Genomic DNA, 23,531 nt, shown 5'->3' with positions numbered 1-23,531 from the left:
TCTTGCTCTTACCCAATTTGCCATTCATTTCATATAGTTAGAAGAAATAACAAGGCAAAAGCAAGGTTTGAGAGAGATGTTCAATTCAAAGGTTAGTATTTAGTAATTAGTATAACTATTTAAATTTAGCATCTTTTTATGATATCACTGTTTAAAATATATTACTCTAAAAATTTATTGATGAATATATAAGAATTTAAAGAATAAAAATAGGGACAACAAAAATCATGACCTACTAATGAAGTCAAAAAAATCATTTTGAAAAAAGATTTTTGAAAAAAAGCAAGTGATATAATAAAAGTTTATGAGCCTTTGGTAAAAGCATTGTGCCTTGTGGATGGTGATGAAAAACCAACAATAGGCTTTATTTATGAGGCTGTGGATAGAGCTAAACAAATAATTCAATAAAATTATTGTTATTCTACTGAATATGAAAAGATTATTGATAATATATGGAGTTTTATGCACTTTGATTTGCATTTAGTTGGTAAGTAAACCAAGAATATAGATGGTATTTAAAAAATATGTTTATTTTTTATACTTAAATTGCTTATATATTTATTTTTTATTACTTTAATATAATATTGTTATGAATTATGTTTAGGTTACTATCTAAATCCATAATTTTAATTTGGAGTGAAACATTCTACAAATGTATTTAAAGAAACATTAAAAGGTATAAAAGCAGTTATTGAAAGATTAGAACCTTTGATATATACTCAAATCAGCATGGTTAATCAGGTTAGTATTTAATACTATTTTATAATTTTAACATTTATTTTATGTATTAAAAATTGAATTATTTTTTATTTACTCATTTATTATTGTATTTTGAATTGATGTAGTTGTTATTATTTTGAGACAAGTATGAAATATTTGGTACTCCACAGACGTAAAGAGCTTGAAAGCAAATGAATTCAAGTAAATAATAAATTAATAATAATTTATTTATATTATTTAAGTGTATAATACATTCAAATTTAATTTAAATAATTTTATACAAGCTGAGTGGTGAAAAATATATGGCATTTGTATTCCTGAATTACAAAAACTAACAATCAAAATGCTTAGTCAAACAACATCTATATCAAATTGTGAACATAATTGGAGTACATTTAGCTATATTCACACCAAAGTAAGAACCAGATTAAAGTTTAAAAGATTTCAAAAGCTTGTATATACCTATTATAACATGAGGCTAAGGATGAGACATCATAAAAGAATAAGCATTAATGAGATAAATAATATTTTTAATCCTATTAGCCTTGACTATATTTTTTAAGATGTTGATCCACTAATAGAATGGCTGCAAGAGAAAAAAAAACCTCTATTAGATGATCAAAACTCTAATTGATTGCCCGCAGATAATTCTGATAAAGAAATGAATGTTGAATAATCATGCCAATCTCAAGAAAGGAATGTGTCTCATTTAAGTTCAAGTCTAATACCAAGTCAAAGTGATGATGGTGAGGGTTTAAGTCTAGATAATGATGATGATGATGGTGATGGTGATGGTGCAAATTTTGGTGATAATATGAATTCAAATCGATTTTATAGCCCACTTAGAGGAGAATTTAGGCTTACTGCTATTGGTGAACTTTTCATTAATATGACAGAATATGGAGTAAATCCATCTGCTGAATCTAGTGTGGGTCAAAGTGCACGTACAGCTCGATCAAAGGGAAAAACGAAGAAGCACCACTATGGTATTTCTAGAGATTTTTCATCTTCAGGTGAGAGACCAAATTCTAGTAACTTTGAGTATAGTGAATTATCTACTAGTACTCAAGAAAATTACTATCCACTGGAACAGCCTAATTTTCAACCTTCTCATGGTTATCCACCTCTATATGGTTATTATCCACTTCAAATGTATCATCCACCTCAAATATATCCTCCACCTCCTCAAATGTATCATTTACCACAAATGTATCCCCTACCACAAATGTATCATCCTAAAGTGTATCCTCCATATTAAATGTAATATAAAACAAAGGCCACATGGATGGGGATAAAGTCAACTTGACTCTCAAAGTGAAGATAGAGAATTTGATACTTCTCGTCAATCTACTATGTGGTAAAATTTGAAATATATATCAATAATTGTAGTTGATGGAATTTGAAATTATTATATTTTTAAGTTTATAATTTTATTAAATATAGATGCTTGGTATTTAACATACTATGTTTTGTTAATATTTGATTTGTCTAGAATTAATATTGAATATGAACTTGGCCAAGAAAAATTTTGTGGATAAACCAAATATGAATGTTTTATTATAATCTAAATAAAATTATGAATAATTTTTTTAAAAAATAAAAAACATCGAGTGTCATAAATTGTTTTTAAAATCATTAAATAAGAATTTTTATAATTATAATTATTATATTTTATAATAAATTGTACCCAAAAAAAATTCACGATCGTGATGACCGCAATGATCTCCATTATATCCGAAAACACGATAAACGTGACGTGACCGAAAACGTGACCGTGACCACTATTTAAATCTCTGCTTGTGATAGTACTTAAACGAGCCCAAAGGACTCATTGGCCGACTAGCAAGTGTTAAAGGCATGGCCTATCCTAGAATGAAGTCTCTAGTGGGGAAAAAGCTTTCTCTTCTATTTGTAAATCATACTGAACTAGAATCCTTTGGTTATAATGTATTTAGATGACTGCGGAAAGTTTAAAGAGAACAAGGAAATAAGAAGGCGGTATCTACGTGAATTGGTTGTGTTTAGTGCTTGAATGACATTGATGCCAAAGAGTATAATGGCAACTGCCTTGATGTTTATTTCTATTAGATTCAAGCAGGTAATCAGAGCTAATTATCTTTCCTTCTTTTGCAAGCAAATCAGAGTGAAAGGCTTAAACCTGGGGATGGTGCCGATAGAAAGCGGAAGACATCTAGTTCACAAAGAATGAGTGCCGATGGCTAGTGACAGAAACATGTTGAGGTATCCCTTTCAGGTTTCAATGATTCAAAACCCTTCACTCCCCAGGTTCTAGAAAGAAAGGAAAAGAAAAAAAAAAAAACTGCTTTTAATCTTTCCTGGTTTCAAATCCCGAAAGAGACACATACTAGGGGCTACTTGAAAGAGATAAACATGTGGTATTTTATTTGCAAAGCTGCTTTCTGATCGAAACCAAATATGAAATATCAGCATGTGGTACCCAACTCTCGGTACCATCAGTCCATTTTTGTCCCAAGTCTGTTGGTTTATGAATTGAAAGATTCAACTTTATGCACGGAATGGATTTTTTTTTTTCTTTTTCTTTTTTGTGCATTTTGTGTTGGCTTGTGTTTAACAGGGATGAATTGCAAATTTGTTTATGTTAAAGTCTTAGAGTATTCAAAATTCAGTTTAATCAAATTAATGGATCGAATCGATTTAATTCAGTTAATCGATTGATCATTAAATTAATTTTAGTCAATTATCAAAAATAACTTTAAAAAAAATTCTTTTTCTTTTTTATGGTAATTCGGTTCAAAAATCGAATTAATTGAATTAACCAAAATTTTAACTCAAATACAATAAAAATTTTATATATAATTAAAAATATATGAAATTGTCTATTTCATTTCAAGTTACTAAAGTTTTTAATTTAATATTATGATATTTTAATATTTTTATTGAATGATTTTATTTAATTTATTTTAAATATAAAAAATTTAAAATTTAATTTAATTTAATATATTTTATTATTTAATTAATAAAAAAATAAATCAAATTGATCAAATTAATTCTGATTTATTAATTTTCAAAACAAAGAAATTTGATTCAATTAAAAAAATAAAATAACATAATTCAATTAATTTAATTTTAGATAATTTAATTTAAAATTAATAGAAATGACTGAATGAGCACCCCTATTAAAAACGTAACCTAACCCTGGAAATTTCACTAGAAAAGGTAGAATCATATTTGGTAAACAAACGCAAGTAGCCCCCATAGACTTGATGGATTATGCACTCTTTTGAGTTTTAACCGAAACACCAAGGGACCTTTAAAAAAGAGATTAGAGATGCAATCAAAGCGTGATAAATGATAATCATCCTTTTCTTTGGATGCCATGGATACACCAAAATCAAAAAGTATTCATACAGTCAGACACACTTAAGATATGCTCTCAACTTTTCAAGATGATTGAGGTATAACTTTGGTATAATAAATATTACTGATTTTAAGAGTGAGTGTTTTCAGTGGATTAAAATTTGATAATTTTGTTAGAAATATTTGGAAAATAAAATTTTAAATACATATCTTTAAAAATACCGGCAAAAGAAAAAAAAAAAGAATCAGACAACAAAAATCTTGACAATACCTTGATTGATCGTTTTGTGCTTTTAAAGACGAGTAAGGATTCTTGGTCTATTGGTAATTGATGTTCAAGTTAGATGCATGTTTTCTTTTAACAGCTAGAAAAAGCTATTCTTGAAAAATGAAAAAGATAAAAGGGAATATCAGGGAAAACAAAGATGGCAGATTCAACGAAACGGGGCTTACCAGGCCCGCAGCCACATTCACACTTCACTTGTTCTTGATGGGAAATGGGAATTGCAGAAGTGGGATGGTTGATGATTACACCTTTGACGCTTGAAAGCGATCCAAAACGGTTTTACTTTTTTTTTTTTGGGGGGGGGGGGGTGGGGTCGTTATTTGCTGGTTTCCCAAAATATGGAGTCGGGATTTCTCCTTAGCTTATATATATATATATATATATATATATATATAAATAATGGAGATCGGAGTTCCCCAACATATTCCAAACGCCAAATACAGACATGGATTGTTGAAGCTAGCTTTAGCCTTCACTTCAACTACTTTATTGCTTGTAACTTTCACCATTTGGTAGAATAGTCGAAGGCTTATGATTATCAATTCAAAGTATTAATTATGATCCCAAAAGATAAAAGGAAAGAAAATAAAAGCAATGTGGTACTCAGCAATTTGCCTTGAATGGCAAAGGCAAATAAACAAGCCAAAGCAGTCAGTGGTCCATTTTCAACGGATTCTCAAATCGTTTTGCTCTCAAAGAAAGCTCAATTCCAGATTACAAGTCGTGTCCTCAAAGCAATTTCACATTCCTCACAATTATATAATTTGTAAAATAAATGAAAGCTTAAATATAAAAAAATTATCTTAATAAAAATTAAATAATCATTAATTTTTTTTTAATTTATTACAGCTAATTGGATTTTCAAGTCTCTATTCTCATTCAACCTTTAATTGATTAATGATCGTCACTAATTTTCATCTAATAAAAAATTTAATTAGACAAAAATATATATTTAAAATTCAATTAATTGTAATAAAATAATAAAAAATTTTATGAATATTTAATTTTAATTTAAAATTTTTTTATATTTATACCATAAATGAAATATAACGTAATGTAGTTCATAAAAAATGAATAATAATTATATTATATTTTGTAAAAAAAGTCGAAATCTTGAGATAATTATATTATTTCTATATTATTTTGTTGTATATTTGCAGAAATACAATTAAAAAGAAATGAAGAAAAACATTAAGGACAAACGCAAGCATCTGAATATAGGTGAACGGCCACTCTTTAGTCCTATCTTTATCATAATAATTTTCTTATTGCCTTTAAATTGAGAAGTTAGCCTTAGAGCAGCATTTTTTTCATTTGGAATTTTCTTTCTCATTTTTCTCTCTGGATTTCTTGTTCTTTATTTGTCTCAATTTCGTTTTATATAAACAAACAACTAAATGAACATCCTGAATTTCATATAGGAGCTTGCTTTCGTGTTGTTCATGCAAAGGCAGATAACATCCATCTTCAGGTGGTCCACCTCCGGTCAAACCACTTTCACACACTCGGATGCTTCTAACTTTAATCGGATGTTTCGCTTGTTTATTGGTCTCCATGCACAGAACCCTAATCTACTCCTCGACACATCACTTCTTCGTCCTCACCGTTTCCCTCGCCTGATGTGATCACTGATCAAAGCTAAGTCCCATCCATACGTACAATTGTTTCAATTGGATAATCAAGTTACTTAATTTCTTAACACCAAAGTTTACTTATAAGGATTAACGAATACTTTAATTGTATGTATTTATCTACCATCTCTTTATCATATCAAATTCAGGTAGTAATGTTCAATTCAATCTAATAAAAATTTAAATTTTTATTCCAATAGAAGAGAAATGAAAATTTACAGACAGGATCTAAAAATAAAAATTCTTTTAATCCTTTATAATTTAAAAAATCAAAATCAAGATTCAATGCTTTATCGGTCTTAAAATCACCCGATTGCATACTTAAATCCAATTCACCTCGAGTAATTGAAGTTACTCAAATTCACATTAATTGAGATTTAATGGGCTTAAAACCCAACTAATATTAGAAAGTAAATATATATATATAACTGATGAGTAACTAATAACTTATGATTATTGATGAGACTGATTAATGAAGACACGACAATAACTTAAGAAGCTGGCGTTGCGTGGCATTGAATAATCTCTTGCGGATTTCTACAACAAAACGGGCGCTTAGCGCACTGATTACTGTCTCGACCGTCCGATTATCTTAAAGATTCACACATCACTAAACTGATACCATCAAACGTACAGAATCTGTTTAAGACAAAGATCCCAATGTACCACTACCAAATCTTCCAACAACTTTGTTTCCCTGTCTTTCCGTCATTTTCTTTGTATTTTTTTTTTGGTTGCCTAATAATGTAAAAGAAAAGAAAAGAAATCTCGTCTCGGTTCCCTGTGCACTCACTGCACGTTTCTGTTCTTCTGTGCAGTGCGTGTCTGAGTCTCGACACAGAGCATGGGTCCTTTGTCTTTGAACCCCTCTTCGTCTCTTTAAACTTCTCTCTTTTTTTTCTCTATGCATTTTTCTTAAGTACCAAGCCATGGCTGATCTCTAAATCTTGCCGTGTTTTCACTTTTTGGTTTTTTGGGGTGTTCCAATTTTTTCCGTTTTATAAGTTTTCTTTGTTAGTGAAACGTTAATGGAGGCAAAGGGTCACCTAATCCAATAGTGACTTCTTAAAACCGACTGCAAAGCTTGAAACTTTGAGTCTATTGAGTATTGATCCTCAAAGCTTGAAACTTTGAGCCTGTTAACGCTCTTTACAGAGCCTTAACTCCAAGTTTTAGCTTCTGGGTCTTTCAAAATGTCATCATTAGAGATGTCTCATATCGATTTAGAGCAAGGAACTCACCGCCGGAACGTGAGTGACGTTAGCGTCGGCGAGGCTAGCATTTGCTTCTCGGACGCCGACGAGGGTTCTTGCTACTCTCAGTTTTATTCTACTACAGGTGGTTCTTACGATGAGTTCAGCTTTGCTTGCGCTTCTGATGGAGAGATTGGTGACGTGTTGGATTCCAGGAGGGTGTCTTCACCCTCGGATTGTTCAGTGGAGGTGGAGATTGAGAGGGGAGTTCCTGAAATTAAGGTGCATTTGGCCAAAGTTGAGAAAGATTGTAGAATTTGTCATTTGGGTTTGGAAAGTAACAATCATGAATCTGGTGTTCCTATTGTGTTGGGTTGTTCTTGTAAGGGTGATCTTGCTACTGCTCATAAACAGTGTGCTGAGGCATGGTTTAAGATCAGAGGAAATAAGTAAGTAAAAGAATTCTATCCCTTTTTTTAATTGTTCAACTTTTATGTTTACTTTTGGCTTCTAGGTAAAATTCTAGATGTCCACTTGGTAAGTTCTTAACATTATTAACTTTTTAGTGAAAACTATCATTTCGTGGATCATAATTGTGATTTGTATGTATTGTTCTTTTGATGATTTCCTAGACTTGGGTTTACTCTTTCTTCATAGTGTTTTACAATTTACCATTTGTGTATGTATGCTTGAGGGAGTGATTGCAATAACTACCCACTAAAGCGAACAAAAAGTTAAAAAAGTTGACCGTTTTAGGTTTTAGTTTTGTAATCCTATAAGGTGAAAAGATGCAAACGAAAAAGAGAAATTTTCTTAATGGAAAAGAAAGTGGAATGGATATTACATTTATAAAGGAGGATGATAGGAATTGAAATAAAGCCAAAGGCTAAAGCATTAAGAACTCCTCATGATATGTCTAACCACACCGACAATTCTTTGCTATTATGTGCTTTTTTCAGGTTTAGGAATCTCTCTATCTTTTTCCTTCTGGTTCTCTTTCCTTGTAGGAAAGTGGGGATTTGACTTTTATTGATGCGTTCTATAATCTTTGCTTGAAGATCGTTGCTTTCTGGTGCGCCACTTTGGAATTTTCTAATTTGCAGTTGTTAATTCTAGATTTCTTACTTGAGATGATTAGGAATTACTGATATTTTAGATACCAAACCATCGGTGCTAGAAGTTCCCTGATTCTAGATGTGATTCTGAACTTTTGGTAGATTTTGCTTTGGCATTTTCTGCACTTCATGCATACCTAGATTGGTGTCATGTTTTGGTGAAACAATTACTGATACCATAACTACCACAACCACAGTGGACCTAGTGGTGTTTGCAAGCTATTGTATCATCTAACATTCCAGTTAAGTGGTTGATTGGCCCCGTCATTGACCTGGATAATTTATCAGATAGGATTTGAAAACTGTCTAACAATTTATATGATCTTACTCCATATACAACACCATCATACTGATCTTCTAACTTATTTCTGACTTGAAAGCCAAATGGAAGGCCACCTTAATTAAATTTACTAGTTATGGCTAAAATTTTACAAGGCATTCATCTCATACCTTTCATGTTAAAAGTTCTATGCAAAGAGAAACTAACATTTGAAATTGGTGAAGAATGCCAGCTATGATATCTGAGTTAATGTGCAATTGTTGAAAATATGCATAAAATTGTTATCATTGCAGATAGGCATGCATGATTCATAATTAAAATACCTAATGTGCAATTTTTGAAACTATGCCAGCTATGATAGTTTACGCGATAAATTGATCCTTTTGTTCATGTGTAAATCTTTGAGATTACGTAAGTGATAGTTTTAACTTTCGACTGAAATGCAGGGTGTAATGATTGTATATTGCATCATTATATCTATAATGCTGCATGTTCCATTACTCACAACCATTATCCTTGCCTCCAAAAGTATATTAGCTCCTCCTCATACTGAGCTTCCTCAATTTTGTGATTTATCATACCTCTACCTATACTCAGACTGCTTAATTGTTTTTTAGGAACTGTGAGATTTGTCATTCTATTGCATGCAATGTAGTTGGAGTGAATGAAGTTGAGTCAACAGAGCAATCAAATGAGACCAACAGTTCCACGGCAACAGCTGCAGTCTCAGGACCAGCACCCAATACAGACTCTCGAAGCTTCTGGCATGGCCATCGCTTCCTCAATTTTCTCCTTGCTTGCATGGTATTTGCATTTGTCATATCATGGCTCTTTCACTTCAATGTGCCATCATCCTAAAATTCTGTAGCACAGTTCTTGAACAAAATTGAAAGAATGAAAAATAAAGAAGCAATGGGATAGTCTAGAAAGTCTTGTGATGGTTAATAGGTATTTTATACACCCCTTCTTCTCCATACATGTAGAAAATTTGTTATATCTAATATATGCACTTTCATCATAATTATCAAATCCATGTCTTGCATTAGTACGTAAGCAATCACTCTATCTCGTTTTAGAAGACTTCTGTATAAATCGATATTGTTGCTTTATTGTTGTTGCAAGAGACGCCTTTTGTCGTTGTGAATTTTCTTTTATCCTTCGTTTATGATGTCAAGAAAATACCTTGTAAAGGGTTATTTGGGGGGTTTTCTTTTCTCCTTGGGTTGTGATTTCAAGGAAATACCTCGTCAAGGATTTATTTCAAAATTTAACAAAATTTTCCTTTCTATATGATGAGTCAGATAGCACTTCTTCACTGTTGTGGTGGGTTTTGTTTCACTTTGCAGAAGGTTCTTAGGCATTGAAAGTGCCATTAAAAATTGTTGAAGTTGTTGTCTAATAGAACTAAACCTAACAATCTTGACGTGCTGGAGCATTACCTGGTTTTATAAGGCTCATAGTCATAGCTAGTAGTACCGGTTTGGCTGCTCCTCTTAAAACCTTTCCCCATCTCATTTTTTTCCTATCTACCTACTATTACGTCCCGACAAAAATTGTCCTCTGGAGGTAAAAGGAATGAATCAAAATTGCAAAGAAATGCCAAAACAAAATTTTGACTGGCCAATTCAAGACGAGTCGGAAGGTCATGAACTCGTGATTGGTAAATGGTTTGGCCAATCCCTAGTTCCTTCCGTTTGTGACTGCTGGCACTCCAATTAATACTGCTATATTAATAGTTGCCCAATGAAAGTTACATGGCAATCTTCAGGTTCAAAGACCCAGGTTACGTAACTGATTTCTAGGGTAGGTTACGTAACTGATTTCTAGGGTAGGTTACGTAACTGATTTCGAGGGTCGTAGAAACCAGAGTCTCTAAGCGTTTCAATTAGACATTCTTCTCTATGATATAGCTCAAAGTCTCAAACAGACGTCAGTAGGAGATTGAACAAACGTGAAATATCAAAACCAACAATAAATATAGAAGAATTATGCAATGCAGCCAAAACCTAGAATGATAGAAAGGCGGAAAAATAAGGAATAACACAAGAGCCTAAAGAAAACTATGGGAGGGAAAAAAAAACAAACAAACAAAATTTGAAAACCTATACAACTTCAGTTTTTGCTCCTTTCGGCTTCCAAGTTGTTGCCATCTTTGAGTGTTTCTTGGGCGTCACTTACCATTCCTAGGCTAAACAGGCAAGCCGCATGCAGATACAAAGCAGTGGGCCATTCAGGGGACACCGCCTGCGCTTGCATAGCATCCCCAAGGGCCTCTTCTAGCCTATGATTCATCAAATATGACAAGCAGCGTCTGGCATACACGGTTGGTGACACCGTGGTCCCGCCATCAATGAACTACGTAAGACAGACAAGATCTTGAGTCCATACATCATGCTGTTTTAAACCATCAAAAATCTTTCCTGTATGACTTATTAATGCAAAAGTGACCAACTTGAAAATGGTTCTACATTAATGAGTTGAGTTCAATGCCTACCAGCAATAATTGTTCAGAAGAAAATTAGGGGGTTTGCACATGTAGCAAACCAAACAAAATGGGGAAAAACTTTCTTTGTTTTGGAAAACACTAGCCAAGTCCTTCACCCGCACCATAACCCCTATTGTTTTCCAAGAACAGACATGTAGCCTTCATCATTTCTTTCTTAATATGCATACAAACTATAATTATCAAACCATATTTTCTTCTTTCCCCGCTTTTGCAACATGGTATGTTCAATAAGCAGTCAAATAGACAGTCTTGAACTCAGTATGTTATACGCTTATATTGCAAGTTGTATAGATTTGCACATGGGAAGCTCACCGTGTGTAGCAATCAATTGCAATTGCAAAATCCTTGGCTCGAAAAGCAGTATCTCCGTGATTCTTAGAGTTCACATTTGAAAAGAAAGCTGAAAGGCGATAAAAAGCAAAATCCATTAGATAGAAATTGCATGATTGCTGGAGTATCATTGACTAGGTAATAATAAAAGTAGGCTGCAAAATAATCAAAGGAAATGATCCTTTGCTTCTTAAGCCACAAAATATGGATTTCACCAAATAATTGGGTACAGAATTGAATCTCTACGGAGGAACATTTTGCAGTAAATTGGTTATGACTCAAGGACAATAGCAGTTCTTACATCTGTTATTTTCTCCTCCAATTCCTAACCCAATATGATTTTGTGGCAGGTTGAGGACAGGTATTCCTTCCTAAACCAGATCAAGATAAAGAAAGTCAGAATTAAGCTTCCTCCTGCCATTAGTTAAATTTTAAGATAAAAACAGAACTTTGCTTGCCACTAATCATTGGTTACACTGAAAATGACGTACAGAACAGCATATTTCACACCTCATCCGTTACGGATCTTTATCTTTAATTTTGAAAGCGTCAAAGTAATATTTTGCGATAATTTTTTTTTCAAAAAACATCAAATTTATTAATAATAAAAAAGATGTAAACATACACTAACAAAACTTACACTTATAATTATTTAAATATATAAATATATATTATATATAATAAAATGACTATATTAAATAATTGATCTCACGATTTATAATCATAAATCATTAACAATATTCTTTATAAAAATAAAATTGTATATTTTTTTACAATATTAACATATTGCTTTATCATATTTAATATTTAAAGTATTAAAGTAAAAAAATCACAAAAATATATTTTTTAAATAAATTAAAATTTAAAATAATAAAATAAAGATTTTGATACATAAATTAAAACCCTCTAATTTTTTACACGGTATTTTTACATTATAAAAAATAAAAATGTAGTTAAACTAATTATATTAATTATTTTGACATGTAACAATATAGTAAAAAAATTGTTTGAAAAAAAATCACAATTGGATATTTGTTAAATCGGTTTTAATTATTATAATACTTACATATATATTAAACTTAAATTTACATGTTTGTGAAAAAATAGTGCTGACAAATTTATTATTTGTTTTAAATTAAAAATTATTTATAATAAGTAAACACAAGTTAAAAATTTATAATTTTTTTTAAATTAAGAGTTGTAATATTTTGATACAACTAATTTTTGTAACTATACATCCAATATAAATACATAAAATAAAAAATAATATATATTAACACAATAAATTTAAAATTGAGAGGCCAAACTAATTTTTTTATAAAAAAAATTTAAAATTATTATGAAAATAACATATGTATGAAAAAATTTAAAATTTTTGGCCTCTCACTAGGATACAAAAACATTAGCATTGCACATCTTGATAAATCGATTTTGAAGGGAGAAGGTAATAATCACGTGACAAGTGGTATCATAGTAAGCCTTGGGCCGTTCAACCCACACCAAACGTCTCAAGATGGGATAAGTAGGGTGACAAGCTTCGGTGATGAGAGTGTCACGAGATTGAGTGGGGGAGAATGTCATGCCAAGTATTCCAAGGGAGAGTAGGTAAGGTATTTTAATTTCACATCGAATATGAAAGAGAGGTCATTGGAATATAAAAATATTGACACTGCATATCTTGATAAGTCGATTTTGAGAGGAGAGAGTAATAATCACGTGGCAAGTTTCTTTAACACTATGTTTGAATCGAGAAAAAGTGAGGGAAAGCAAAGGAAAGCAAAGGAAATAAAAAGTTTTAACATTTGTTTGGTTTATCATTTATATTTTAATAAAGGAAAATGAGCATCCTTTTCTTTCCCTTGAAAGCTCCAATTTTTTATTACCTCAAATTGGGGTAAACAGAAAGGAAAGGAAATAATTAAAAAATTTTAAATAAAAATAATTATATATTTTTATTATATTTTATTTTTTAAAAAAATATTATTATAATATTCAAATTAACCATTCATGTTACGTTTAAATTTTTTGCAACTTATTTCTCAACTATTTTTTTGGGTTAATAACTTCTAATTCTATATATTTTTAATTTATGTGTTTAGATCTTAATTGTTTTTCATTTTGTTAGTACTTCACATATTCTAAATAATAAAAATAAAAGAGCATGAAAAAACATGTATAACGGTAGGAAAATGTTAATACTTAAACAAATTTATGCACCTCATAAAAACAGAACATCAAGGATGGAGTAGCGAACCTCATTAGCAATTCCCTCATCATCTTTGTATCGCATTTTCTCCAATATTTCATGTATAGCAGTCAGATCCATCCTCAAGCAAGCCTCTCCAAAAGGTGTCAATGGCAATGGCTGCTTTGAAGAACCGATTCCTTGTGGAGTACCCATTAAAAGATATGATGGTATCTAGCAAAACTCCATCATATGAGAAATTTAATGGTCTTTGCAAAATACAAACTGAAATAATGAAAGACATGGGGAAGAATTGTACAAAGTGCAAAATACAATAATGTCCTTGAAATGAATGAATGGTCTTAGGTAGAAAGTTCAAAAGTTGGGAAGATACCAAGCTGCACAAATTAACAGCCAGAGAATACGAACTTACCGTAGTCAATTCAATCAGCAATTATATGTACCTGTGCCTCACTTTGCAGTGACATGAGAGATATGACAAGGGACTTCGCATTTGGCCTCTCACGAGATTCATACTGCAAACGGCGGGAAGCTAACTGCACTAACTCTGTTCTATCATCATTGAAAAAATGACCCTCCAAAGTGGAATCCATCAACATAACAAAATTCTTGCCACGAATCAAGTCAAGTGCCTACAAACAAGGATTACAGACACTTAAATACCATGTATTAATTCAACTCAGATATTCTAAAGTCAAAAGCATCCAAATACCGGCATCACATTTTCATTTGAAAAACTTTTAGACCATCCAAAAGTTTTACCACACCACAAGAAATTTGATATATAATGACACTAAAAAAAACATTGATAAAACTCTTAAGTTTGTCAGTATAGCACCACAAACTCTATACCAATAATCAAAATATGTATTTTGATAAATTTTTAACTGTCAGTATATCCCTTATTGATATAGACCTGTACTATCAATTTTTAAGGTATCGAAATAGCTTACAGAGATATACTTACGATTCAAGACTGTCAGTAAATATAAATCTATTCGTATAGCATCTGTTGTGTATTCCACCATTATTCTTTTTACAGATAGTTGATACTCATTAGTATAGACTTGTATATTTTAATTTTTTCAGTTTATACCGACGATGTCTCCGTTAGTATATCTTTTACCAACAATCAATGTCCGTCAGTAGCTTTATGTTTTACCTTTTACCGACGATCTGTGATGACTATCAGTATAGCCTGAAATATTTCAATAATAAAATACATTGGTATAAATTTTAAGGCATCAATAAAAACTTTTTTTAAAATTATATTTTCAATTATTAATGTTAATTTATTTATGATCATAATATGATATAGTTTCATATAAAGTAAAAATACACAAAAAAAAAGTAAAAATATTTAATAACATTTGAAATAAAACAACAACAAAATTGTTTTATAATCCACAAATTTATAATAAGTCAAGAACTAACATCATTGTACCAAATCCAAAAAAAAAAAAAAAACCATTAATATCTATGATCGAATGTCTACAAAGATGGTGCTCGAAGTTTGCATCAAAGAATCCTTCTGGTGCTATTACTAGTGGTTGAACCTCAAATCCTCTATATATATTCTAAACAATGCTTTAAAGATTGTTCACATTAGATGCATATTAATCTGCTACAACTCTTGTTCCAATGCTAGAGCCACACAATTCATTTTCTTATCAGCTAGATTATTATTTAAGAAATTTCTATAAAAACGAAGCAGGCATAAAAATTTCAAAAAGAAAGATTTTTTTTTGTGATATTTTTATCCGAGAGGCCTAAGAATAAGTTGCTTACTAGATTAAGAAGAGAAGCTCTTCCCCAACTACATGTTCCATAGTCACATTTATCAAGAAACCACCAATCCACAATAGAATAGATGAAGTTTTGATCTATTTTTCCTATTGAAGCTATTCCATTAATAAAAACAGTGTTGCTAATAACATTTCCAAGCCTTCATCTACTTTTCGAGATGACAAAAACTGAGCCTAGATTCATCCAATACATCCAAAAATACAAAAAAAAAAAAAAGGCATGCTTGATGACACAAAGTTGAAATACAAAAAATGAAAAATACCTTTGAAAAATGACGAGAGTCTTAATGCTTCAACTTTGATTCAACTCTAAAACAAAATAGATGTCGATGGGTTTAAGTTTGTAGAGTTGGTGAGAGGTGGAGAGAGTTGGTGGGAGGTGGAGATTAGACTATGGGTACTGATGGGTGGAGAAAGTTGGTGGAAGGTAAAAATTAAGTATGCAAAGTCGGTGGGAGGTGAAGGTAAAAAAAATTATTTAAATTCATAAGCCTATCATTTTTTTTAGATTATTCAACGCGTTTTTTTACCAAAAATGCTTTGAATAATCCCTTAAAAAAATTTAATGTGGTTATTCAAGTCATTTCTGACAAAAAATACCTTGAATAATTCCATCAATAAATTTTATAAGAGATTATTGAATGCGTTTTTGATAAAAAAATACATTCAATAATTCCTTTCATAAATTTTTATGAGGGATTATTGAAAGTATTTTTTTATCAAAAATGCCTTTAATAATCCCCTTAATAAATTTTTATGAGGGATTATTGAAGGTGTTTTTGCCTAAAAATACCTTAAATAATCTCCTTAATAAATTTTTATGAGGAGTTATTCAAAGCATTTTTGGTCAAAAAAATCTTCAATAATCCCTTCCAAATTTTTTCAGAGGATTATTGAAGGTATTTTTGGTCAAAATGCCTTCAATCATTCCCTCAACAAAATTTTTTGTATGGATTATTAAAGGTGTTTTTGATCAAAAACGCTTTCAATAATCTCATTCAATTTTTTGTAAGCCAATAAATTTTTTTGTTTTAAGCCTATACTGATAGTTACGTTAATAACTATAAGTATATAACATATTTATATTGACGAAAAGTCATATATTATCAAAAAAAGTTTATTTATACCGACGGTCAAATAAAATATTAGTATAAGTATGATATATTCTGATGTTATTAAAAATTTATAAGTATGGTATATTTTAACGGTATTAAAAATCTATCAGTAAAAGTCTCTTTTACTGACAGAATTTAACCATCAGTAAATAATCCATACAAAAAAAATTTTGTATGGATTATTGAAGGCATTTTTGGTCGAAAACATCTTCAATAATCTCTTTCCAAAATTTTTTAAATGAATTATTAAAGACATTTTTTGCAAAAAACACATTCAATAATTCCATTCAATTTTTTATATTTTGAGCCTATACTGACGGTTACGCTAGTAACAGTTAGTATATGACATATTTATATTAACATATAGTCATATATCATCAGAAAAAATTTATTTATACCAACAGTCAAATAAAGTGTTAGTATAAATATGATATATTCTGACAGTATTAAAAATTTATCAGTAAATAATTCATATAAAATTTTTTTATATGGATTATTGAAGGCATTTTTAGAAAAAAACGCCTTCAATAATCCCTTTTCAAATTTTTTTGAATAGATTATTAAAGGTGTTTTCAACCCAAAATATCTTCAATAATCTCATTCAATTTTTTGTAAGCCAAAAGTTTTTTTTTAGCTTATACTGACCGTTATGTTAATAACCGTCAATATATAACATATTTATATAGATGGATAGTCATATACTGTCAAAAAAAGTTCATTTATATCAATGGTTGTAAACACCCAATTTGGTCCAGGCTCGGATCAATTGGGCCTGGTCCAAATGGGTAAGCCCATTTTATTTTATTTTATTTTTTGTATTTTATTTTTTTATTATTTATTATTCTATTTATTAATATATTATTATTATTATTATTTATTTGTTAATATATATACTTTATTATTATTTATCTATTATTATTATTATTTATCTATTAATATTTTTATTTATCTAATTATTTTCTTTTAATTATCTATTAATATATTATCTTTATTTTATTTTTTCTTTTCTTTCTTTCTTTTTCTGCTTACCCGATTGGAATTAGGATTATGAATAATTGAAATTCTGACGTGAATTTGGGGCTGACAGAGTTGGGATTGGATTCAAAGATTGAATCCAAATTCTAGAGGAATTGGGATTGATCAGAAACTCTTCTGATTAATCCATATAAATAGGTGCTGAAATAGAACAGAAAAGACACTGACAAAGAAAATACACACTGGGAGAGAGGGAGAGCAGAAGAGAAGAAAAAAAATGCATTTAGAAAGGTCAATAGCAATTTTAAAAATTTTTTAGAAATTTTAAAGAATTTTAGGCGAATTTTTTCTGAAAATTTCTAGAAAATTTTTAGATTTCGGTTGGATTTTTGGGCAAAGTTTGAATTTTTCGATGAATTTTTCGGCACTGGTTGAATTTTTTGGCCAGTTACCCAGTTTTCGGCAACTATTTTCAGAAATCGACTAACTTTTCGGTAAACTTTCTACCAAAAACCCAGATTCCGATGATATTTTTCAGAATTCGATGAGATTCAACTGGAGTTCTTCGTTCGGGTAGAGAAAGGGAAGAGGAAAGGAAAGGAAGAAGAGAGAAAAAAGGAGGAATCTGCTAAAAAATAAAGGTTAGAGCCTTTTATGCCTGTTGAAATGACGTCGTTTTGGCGTTACTATTCCCAGAAGATTCGCACGTTTTGAAATCGGACGACCCGATCCGAGCGCCAACCCGTGTTTGACCCATGTGTGACTCGAGTGCGAGCCGTTTCCTAAGTCGAGCCAAGCCAAGCTGCGTCTCTGAACCGTTTTTTTCCTTAAGCCGAGCCGAGCCGAGCCGTTCCAAGATTTTTTTTTTCATTTATTTTTTTATTTATTTATTATTATTTATTGATTAGATTAGAATTATTTAGTATTTCTTATTTTATTTTATTTTCTTTTCTTTTCTTTAAATAAAAATTCTAAAAAATATATTTTTGAGGAGAAGTTGAAAGTATCAATTTTCCTTGAAAATAAGTTTTTTAAAAAAAATTTTTGGAAAAAGTTGAAAGTATCAATTTTTCTTAAAAACAAGTTTTCTAAAAAATATTTTTAAGGAAAAATTGAAAGTATCAAGTTTTCTTGAAAATAAGTTTTCTAAAAAATATTTTCAAGGAAAAGTTGAAAGTATAATTTTCTTTGAAAATAATTTTTTAAAAAAGGTTTTTTTGAGGAAAAGTTGAAAGTATCAATTTTTTCTTGTACAAAAGCAATGAGTTTTTGAAGAGAAAAGGATTTATACCTAAAGCTGAATCATGTTTTTCTTTATTTTTGCTTCTTGAATTTTCTTTAATGTTAAATAATCCGACGATAGAGCCTCTGCAAGTGAAACAGTAGTCTCTTTGCATACTCTTGAGGTGAGAAAATTTTCTTAATTTTTTGCTAAAAGTATTAGAGTCAATTGAGAATAATTTTCAATAATTAATTACTTGATAAATTTTTAAGGCTTATTGGATAACACAAAATTAAGCTAGTATCATCTTTCGATGGACGTTGTAAAGGTGCTATAACCTTCCTCATATATAATCATACTCCCGAATCCTATTCTAGATAGTAGACCTGAACCTATTTTTTTAGGGACTCTTAGGCTTAGGTGTTTCTTAAAAGGATAGATTCCTTAGGTGATCAATCGCACCTAAATAAAAAAATTGGTGACGATTCCTTCAAGTCAATGTCTAGTATGGATCTCTGGATCTAAACATTATGACAATGGTTAAATAAAATATTAGTATAAATATGATATATTCTAACAATATTAAAAATTCATTAATAAAATTTTTTTTTATTGATGAAATTTACCTATCGGTATAACCAAACGTGGATATATGAAAATTATTTTGTAATGACAATGATCACTAAAACCACAGCATCTCATGAAATTACTCTAGCACGCAGTTATTACAGCACCTTTGATATAGGAACATGCTAAATCCTCAAGAAATCAAATCATACAGCAGAAATAACAGTAAATATTAATTTTCTAACCAATATCCGTACATCCTTATTCAAAATGTCAAGGCAACGCTAATTATTAAGTTCGCATGACCAACTCTGTCTTGCAAAAAACTTCAGTGACATAGACAAGATCCCAATAGAAATGGAAATTATTAAGAGACAAAGAGAATTTACATGGCTAGGAGGAATATGTTTGCCACTAACAAGATCTAGCAGCAAGGTTCCAAAGCTATATACAACGCTTTCCGGCTTCACTCTACCTGCCAAAGAAGCACATCCAGACTTTGAGCTGATATTCAAAGTAATGCATTACTTAGTATTCAGAACAAATGAATCACTTGAACACATTTAACCTGTTCTGAGGTATTCTGGAGTGTGAAAGCTAAGTTTATACTATAACTTTTGCCATCTCTGCTATTCTTCATGAGCCCAAAGCAAGACAGCCAGGGATTACCACCCTGTTACAGAAAACCCAATTCAGAATAAAAAACCAAGATGGCTAAAAAGGGTCATTTTCACAAGCAAAATCTTCATTAACTCTACATTATCAAGCAAAATCCTGTAAGCACTGAGATCATGGTACAGAGCTCTTCCTTTACTGCTAAAATACTCCAAAGCCTGCGCCAAGTATAGTGTCACCCTCAACCTCATTGCCCATTTCATCGGCTGATTTTCCCCTCACAAATTCAACCCCTCAACTTTCTTTACTTTTAACTGCAAAACTTCACTACGAGGCTTGACTGAGCTATCATTTTCACAGTGGAAAAGAAAAAGGTAGTAACTTACACTGAAAAAGATGCTTAGCCAGCGTTTCATTGGGCAAAAACTCGGCAACCAACAATTTCTCCTCATCTTCACAACAACAACCTGTCAGATTTGCCAACGGCTTACTCCTTGTAACTCCCAACTGCTCTCGCTTCCTCCTAAAACACATTTTCATAGTCTTTTTAAGCAAAACTAAGTTTAATAATCAAACAATCCGAAAAAAAAAATGAAGTGGCAAGTGGGATTGAATTAGACGGACGAGGAATTGGCGAGAATCGGGCCAAGCGAACTTGTTAAACCGTTTAACGGCTACCCAACGGTCATTAATCATTATCGATCTTCCGTTTGTAAACAACCTTAGGAGCTTTTTTACCATGTTACGATACTATGTTATCGGAAGAGAACCCGCACGTGGCAGCTTTGAATTGCTCCACGCCCACTGAAACTTGGCCATTTATCCTTCTCACCTCTGCCCCCATTTTCTATATTAAATTACAACATTACTCGAAAAAAAAAAAAAAAAAAGAGATTTTTTCAAACAAGAGAAAGAGAAACAGACGACAAAAGGGTACCAAGATCCGAGGGTTCGAGAACGGAAGCTTTAAGGTGAGACGGAAACCAACAGATAGAGAATTTAGAACAACGAGCTGCCATTATTTTTAATTTAAACGATCAAACGACGGATAATCAACGGCTACTCATATTATCAGACTCCGGACATTGCTGCGGCAAACCGAAATCTAATTGTCGTGAACTCAAAGTTATCTCTCTTAATTTTTTGGCTGTTTGGGTTTCTTTTGGTTCACTTTTATTTTACTACTTTTTCCCCTCTCTCGACTATAAAACTATAAAAATGCGAAATTTTATGACTTAAAATTTGTTGAAATTTAAGTATTTATCCAACCCAAATTCCAAAAGAGCACCTTTTTTTGTTTTCGGGTTTCAGTTTTTTCTACAATCTTTCATTATTTGATTTCTTTTCCCTCTTCCGTTCTCTTTTCAACTGTTATTTTGTTTTTTTTTTAGAAATATGTTATGGTTTAGGAAAAATTTTACGTGAAATTTTTTAAGTAAAATTTGTAAAATTTTAAAAAATTAATAATTTAATAAAAATTTTAAATCGATAAATTAATAAAATTTTAAAAATTAATAATATGTAAAAAAATTATTAAAAATATTATTTATAATTTAAATTTGATTGATATTTATTTAATAATAAAAATTTTGTCAATGATTTTAATTTTTAATTTTAATTTTAATTTAATTATTTTTAACTAAAAACTTCATGATCTTCATTTAAAGAATTTTATCTAAGTTTTTTACTTTGATTTATGAGTCTTTTTGGCCTTTTGGTCCTTAGAGATATAAATTCTTGTTTTCACGCGTAGGCTGTAAAATTGGAATAAAATCAAGGACAGTATAGTGTTTGGTTTTGCTTAAAAGTCAACCAAATCAACGACATGGAAAGCTGATTTGGTAAAGTTGCTTAAAGAATTGTTCTTTTATACATAAAAGTCGTTAAAATCTGATACATGAGTTCCTATTCATGTTTAGTCTGTAAGATCTTTTGAACAACTAGAAGAGAATCCGACTCGATGATAACCTTATGGTATTTGATTTGGAAAAATCTAAAACTTTTTTTTTTTAAATCTTAATTGTAAGTATTTGATTTTCATATTTAATTTAAGGTTATTCGATTCTTAGAGAAAATATCATACTTTTAATAGTATTCAAAAAACTTTTAGAATCAGAAACTTATTTTTTCCTGTAATATGTTATGATTTTGGACACAAAATTACTTGAATTTCACATTTGATCTTAATAAAAAATTATTCTATCCATGTTACCCTTTGAAAAACGATCTTAATAAAAAATTATTCTATCTATGTTACCCTTTGAATAACATTTTTTGTCAATAAAATTAAAATTTTTTTGGTCAATTATGGCATTTGTAATAAACAAAATACAGTAATTTATTATTATTATTTTTTAATTTCATATTTCTATTACTATGTTTTCTTAAAAAGTACGTAATAATTATGAGAGGGTGTGGTTTTAGTTCAAACTTTATTACTACATATTTTTTTTTAAAATGTAGTAATTGTTTATATTTATTGTATTTATTTGTAAAAACACATTAATTTATTAAAAATTTTATTTTATTTTTGTAATTAGAATGTTGTATTTTTTATTTTTTGCAGTTATTTCTTATTATTAATTATTGTGTTTATTGAAAATAAATGGTATAATTGAGTAATTTAAAAAAAAAAATTTCAAAAATCATGTTTATGACATTATAAACGTTGTAATGTCTAATCAAATTCAGAAGAATATCTTTTAATAACTATTACGATGTTTCTATATAAGAAATGTAGTAATTGGTGTCTTTATCATATTTCAATAGCAAATACCATTTTCTGATTTTTATTTCAACATAGTAAAGTTCTAAGCAAATACTTTTATGTTTCAACCAACATCAACTTCAACATCCATCATTTAATATTCATGTTGTTTAGTTTGTCTATATTTTTTTCCAATAAATAGTATGCCTACTATCTGTTACCTAATTATCTGTTTTGCATTATTTGTTGCATTCAATTTTTTTTGTTTTATTTGTTTAGATCTCATTTAGATCTTGATTGAAAATATGTTGATATATCAAATGTGTTATTCATTTTGGTTTTAGCTTCTTCGTCCATAAATGTTTTGTTATTAGTTTATGTTTTGGTTTTAGATTTGTGATAGATTCCATTTACCATATGCGAAGATTTACTTTTTTGTTATATTTTCAACATTAACAAGAAGATTTCTTGTAAATAGTTATAACTCGTTTATCACTAAAAAAGAAGATGCAATTGGTTACAATGCTTATTTTGTAGTTGAACCAGAAAAAGACTTTGTTGCATGTGTAAGTTATTGTTGCTATGACTTTAATTGTAATGAAACTTAAAAAATAAGGTAAAGTATCTTATGATGGAATCTCTTATGATAGGCTACATATTAAAAAGTTAAACTTAAATGCAATGATTTTTTAAAGTGATAGATAGTGTGTAGATAACATTAGAATGGATATGAAAGTTTTTGCAAAATTATGTTATTTGCTTCAAATAGGAAAGGAATTATAGGCATCTAGACATAACTCAATAGAAGAATTGATTATTAGCTTCCTCCACATCATTGCCCATTATACAAAAAATAGGATTATGAAGCGTTAAATAACTAGATTTAGAGAGAATTAATAGGCAATTTCATTTTGTGTTG

At 30.1% G+C, this 23,531-nt stretch overlaps 2 protein-coding genes and 1 long non-coding RNA gene across 4 annotated transcripts; 1 reads left to right on the top strand and 2 right to left on the bottom strand.

The window, feature by feature from the left end:
- Positions 1-6,698: 6,698 nt before the first annotated feature.
- On the top strand, positions 6,699-9,673 carry LOC111311108 (uncharacterized). Its single transcript, XM_022910482.2, has 2 exons — positions 6,699-7,618; positions 9,182-9,673. Exons 1-2 carry the CDS (start codon positions 7,170-7,172, stop codon positions 9,420-9,422), a joined length of 690 nt encoding a protein of 229 aa, XP_022766217.2. The 5' UTR covers positions 6,699-7,169; the 3' UTR covers positions 9,423-9,673.
- Positions 9,674-10,386: 713 nt separating this feature from the next.
- On the bottom strand, positions 10,387-13,928 carry LOC149520327 (serine/threonine-protein kinase BSK5-like). The gene is made up of 4 exons (XM_089762070.1): positions 13,655-13,928; positions 11,702-11,771; positions 11,383-11,470; positions 10,387-10,919 (listed from the first exon to the last, which is right to left on the bottom strand). The coding sequence occupies exons 1-4, from the start codon at positions 13,799-13,801 to the stop codon at positions 10,856-10,858; spliced, it is 369 nt and encodes a 122-aa protein (XP_089618196.1). The 5' UTR covers positions 13,802-13,928; the 3' UTR covers positions 10,387-10,855.
- Positions 13,929-19,418: 5,490 nt separating this feature from the next.
- LOC111311107 (uncharacterized) lies at positions 19,419-21,122 on the bottom strand. Of its 2 annotated transcripts, XR_016342792.1 has the most exons (4): positions 20,530-21,122; positions 20,292-20,428; positions 19,859-19,963; positions 19,419-19,765 (listed from the first exon to the last, which is right to left on the bottom strand). It is a non-coding gene; the product is annotated as an uncharacterized LOC111311107 (long non-coding RNA). The 2 variants fall into 2 exon arrangements; XR_016342791.1 differs by lacking the exon at positions 20,530-21,122 and having other exon boundaries at positions 20,292-20,519.
- Between the last annotated feature and the right edge of the window lie 2,409 nt (positions 21,123-23,531).

This window comes from Durio zibethinus, chromosome 1 (genome assembly GCF_047325235.1).
Source record: "Durio zibethinus cultivar Kanyao isolate XHJ-2024 chromosome 1, ASM4732523v1, whole genome shotgun sequence".
NCBI lineage: Eukaryota > Viridiplantae > Streptophyta > Magnoliopsida > Malvales > Malvaceae > Durio > Durio zibethinus.
The sequence above is the reverse complement of the archived record's forward strand: the minus strand, read 5'-3'. Positions and strand labels throughout refer to the sequence as shown.

Bases quoted from the DNA above. Each gene is read 5' to 3' on its own strand.
- LOC111311108 (XM_022910482.2), top strand. From the start codon at position 7,170: ATGTCATCATTAGAGATGTCTCATATCGATTTAGAGCAAGGAACTCAC. The intron at 7,619-9,181 runs GTAAGTAAAAGA...ATTGTTTTTTAG, and splicing joins TTTAAGATCAGAGGAAATAA to GAACTGTGAGATTTGTCATT.
- LOC149520327 (XM_089762070.1), bottom strand. From the start codon at position 13,801: ATGGGTACTCCACAAGGAATCGGTTCTTCAAAGCAGCCATTGCCATTG. The intron at 11,772-13,654 runs GTTCGCTACTCC...GATCTGGTTTAG, and splicing joins ATGAGGGAATTGCTAATGAG to GAAGGAATACCTGTCCTCAA. The intron at 10,920-11,382 runs GTGAGCTTCCCA...TGTCTTACGTAG, and splicing joins GCAATTGATTGCTACACACG to TTCATTGATGGCGGGACCAC.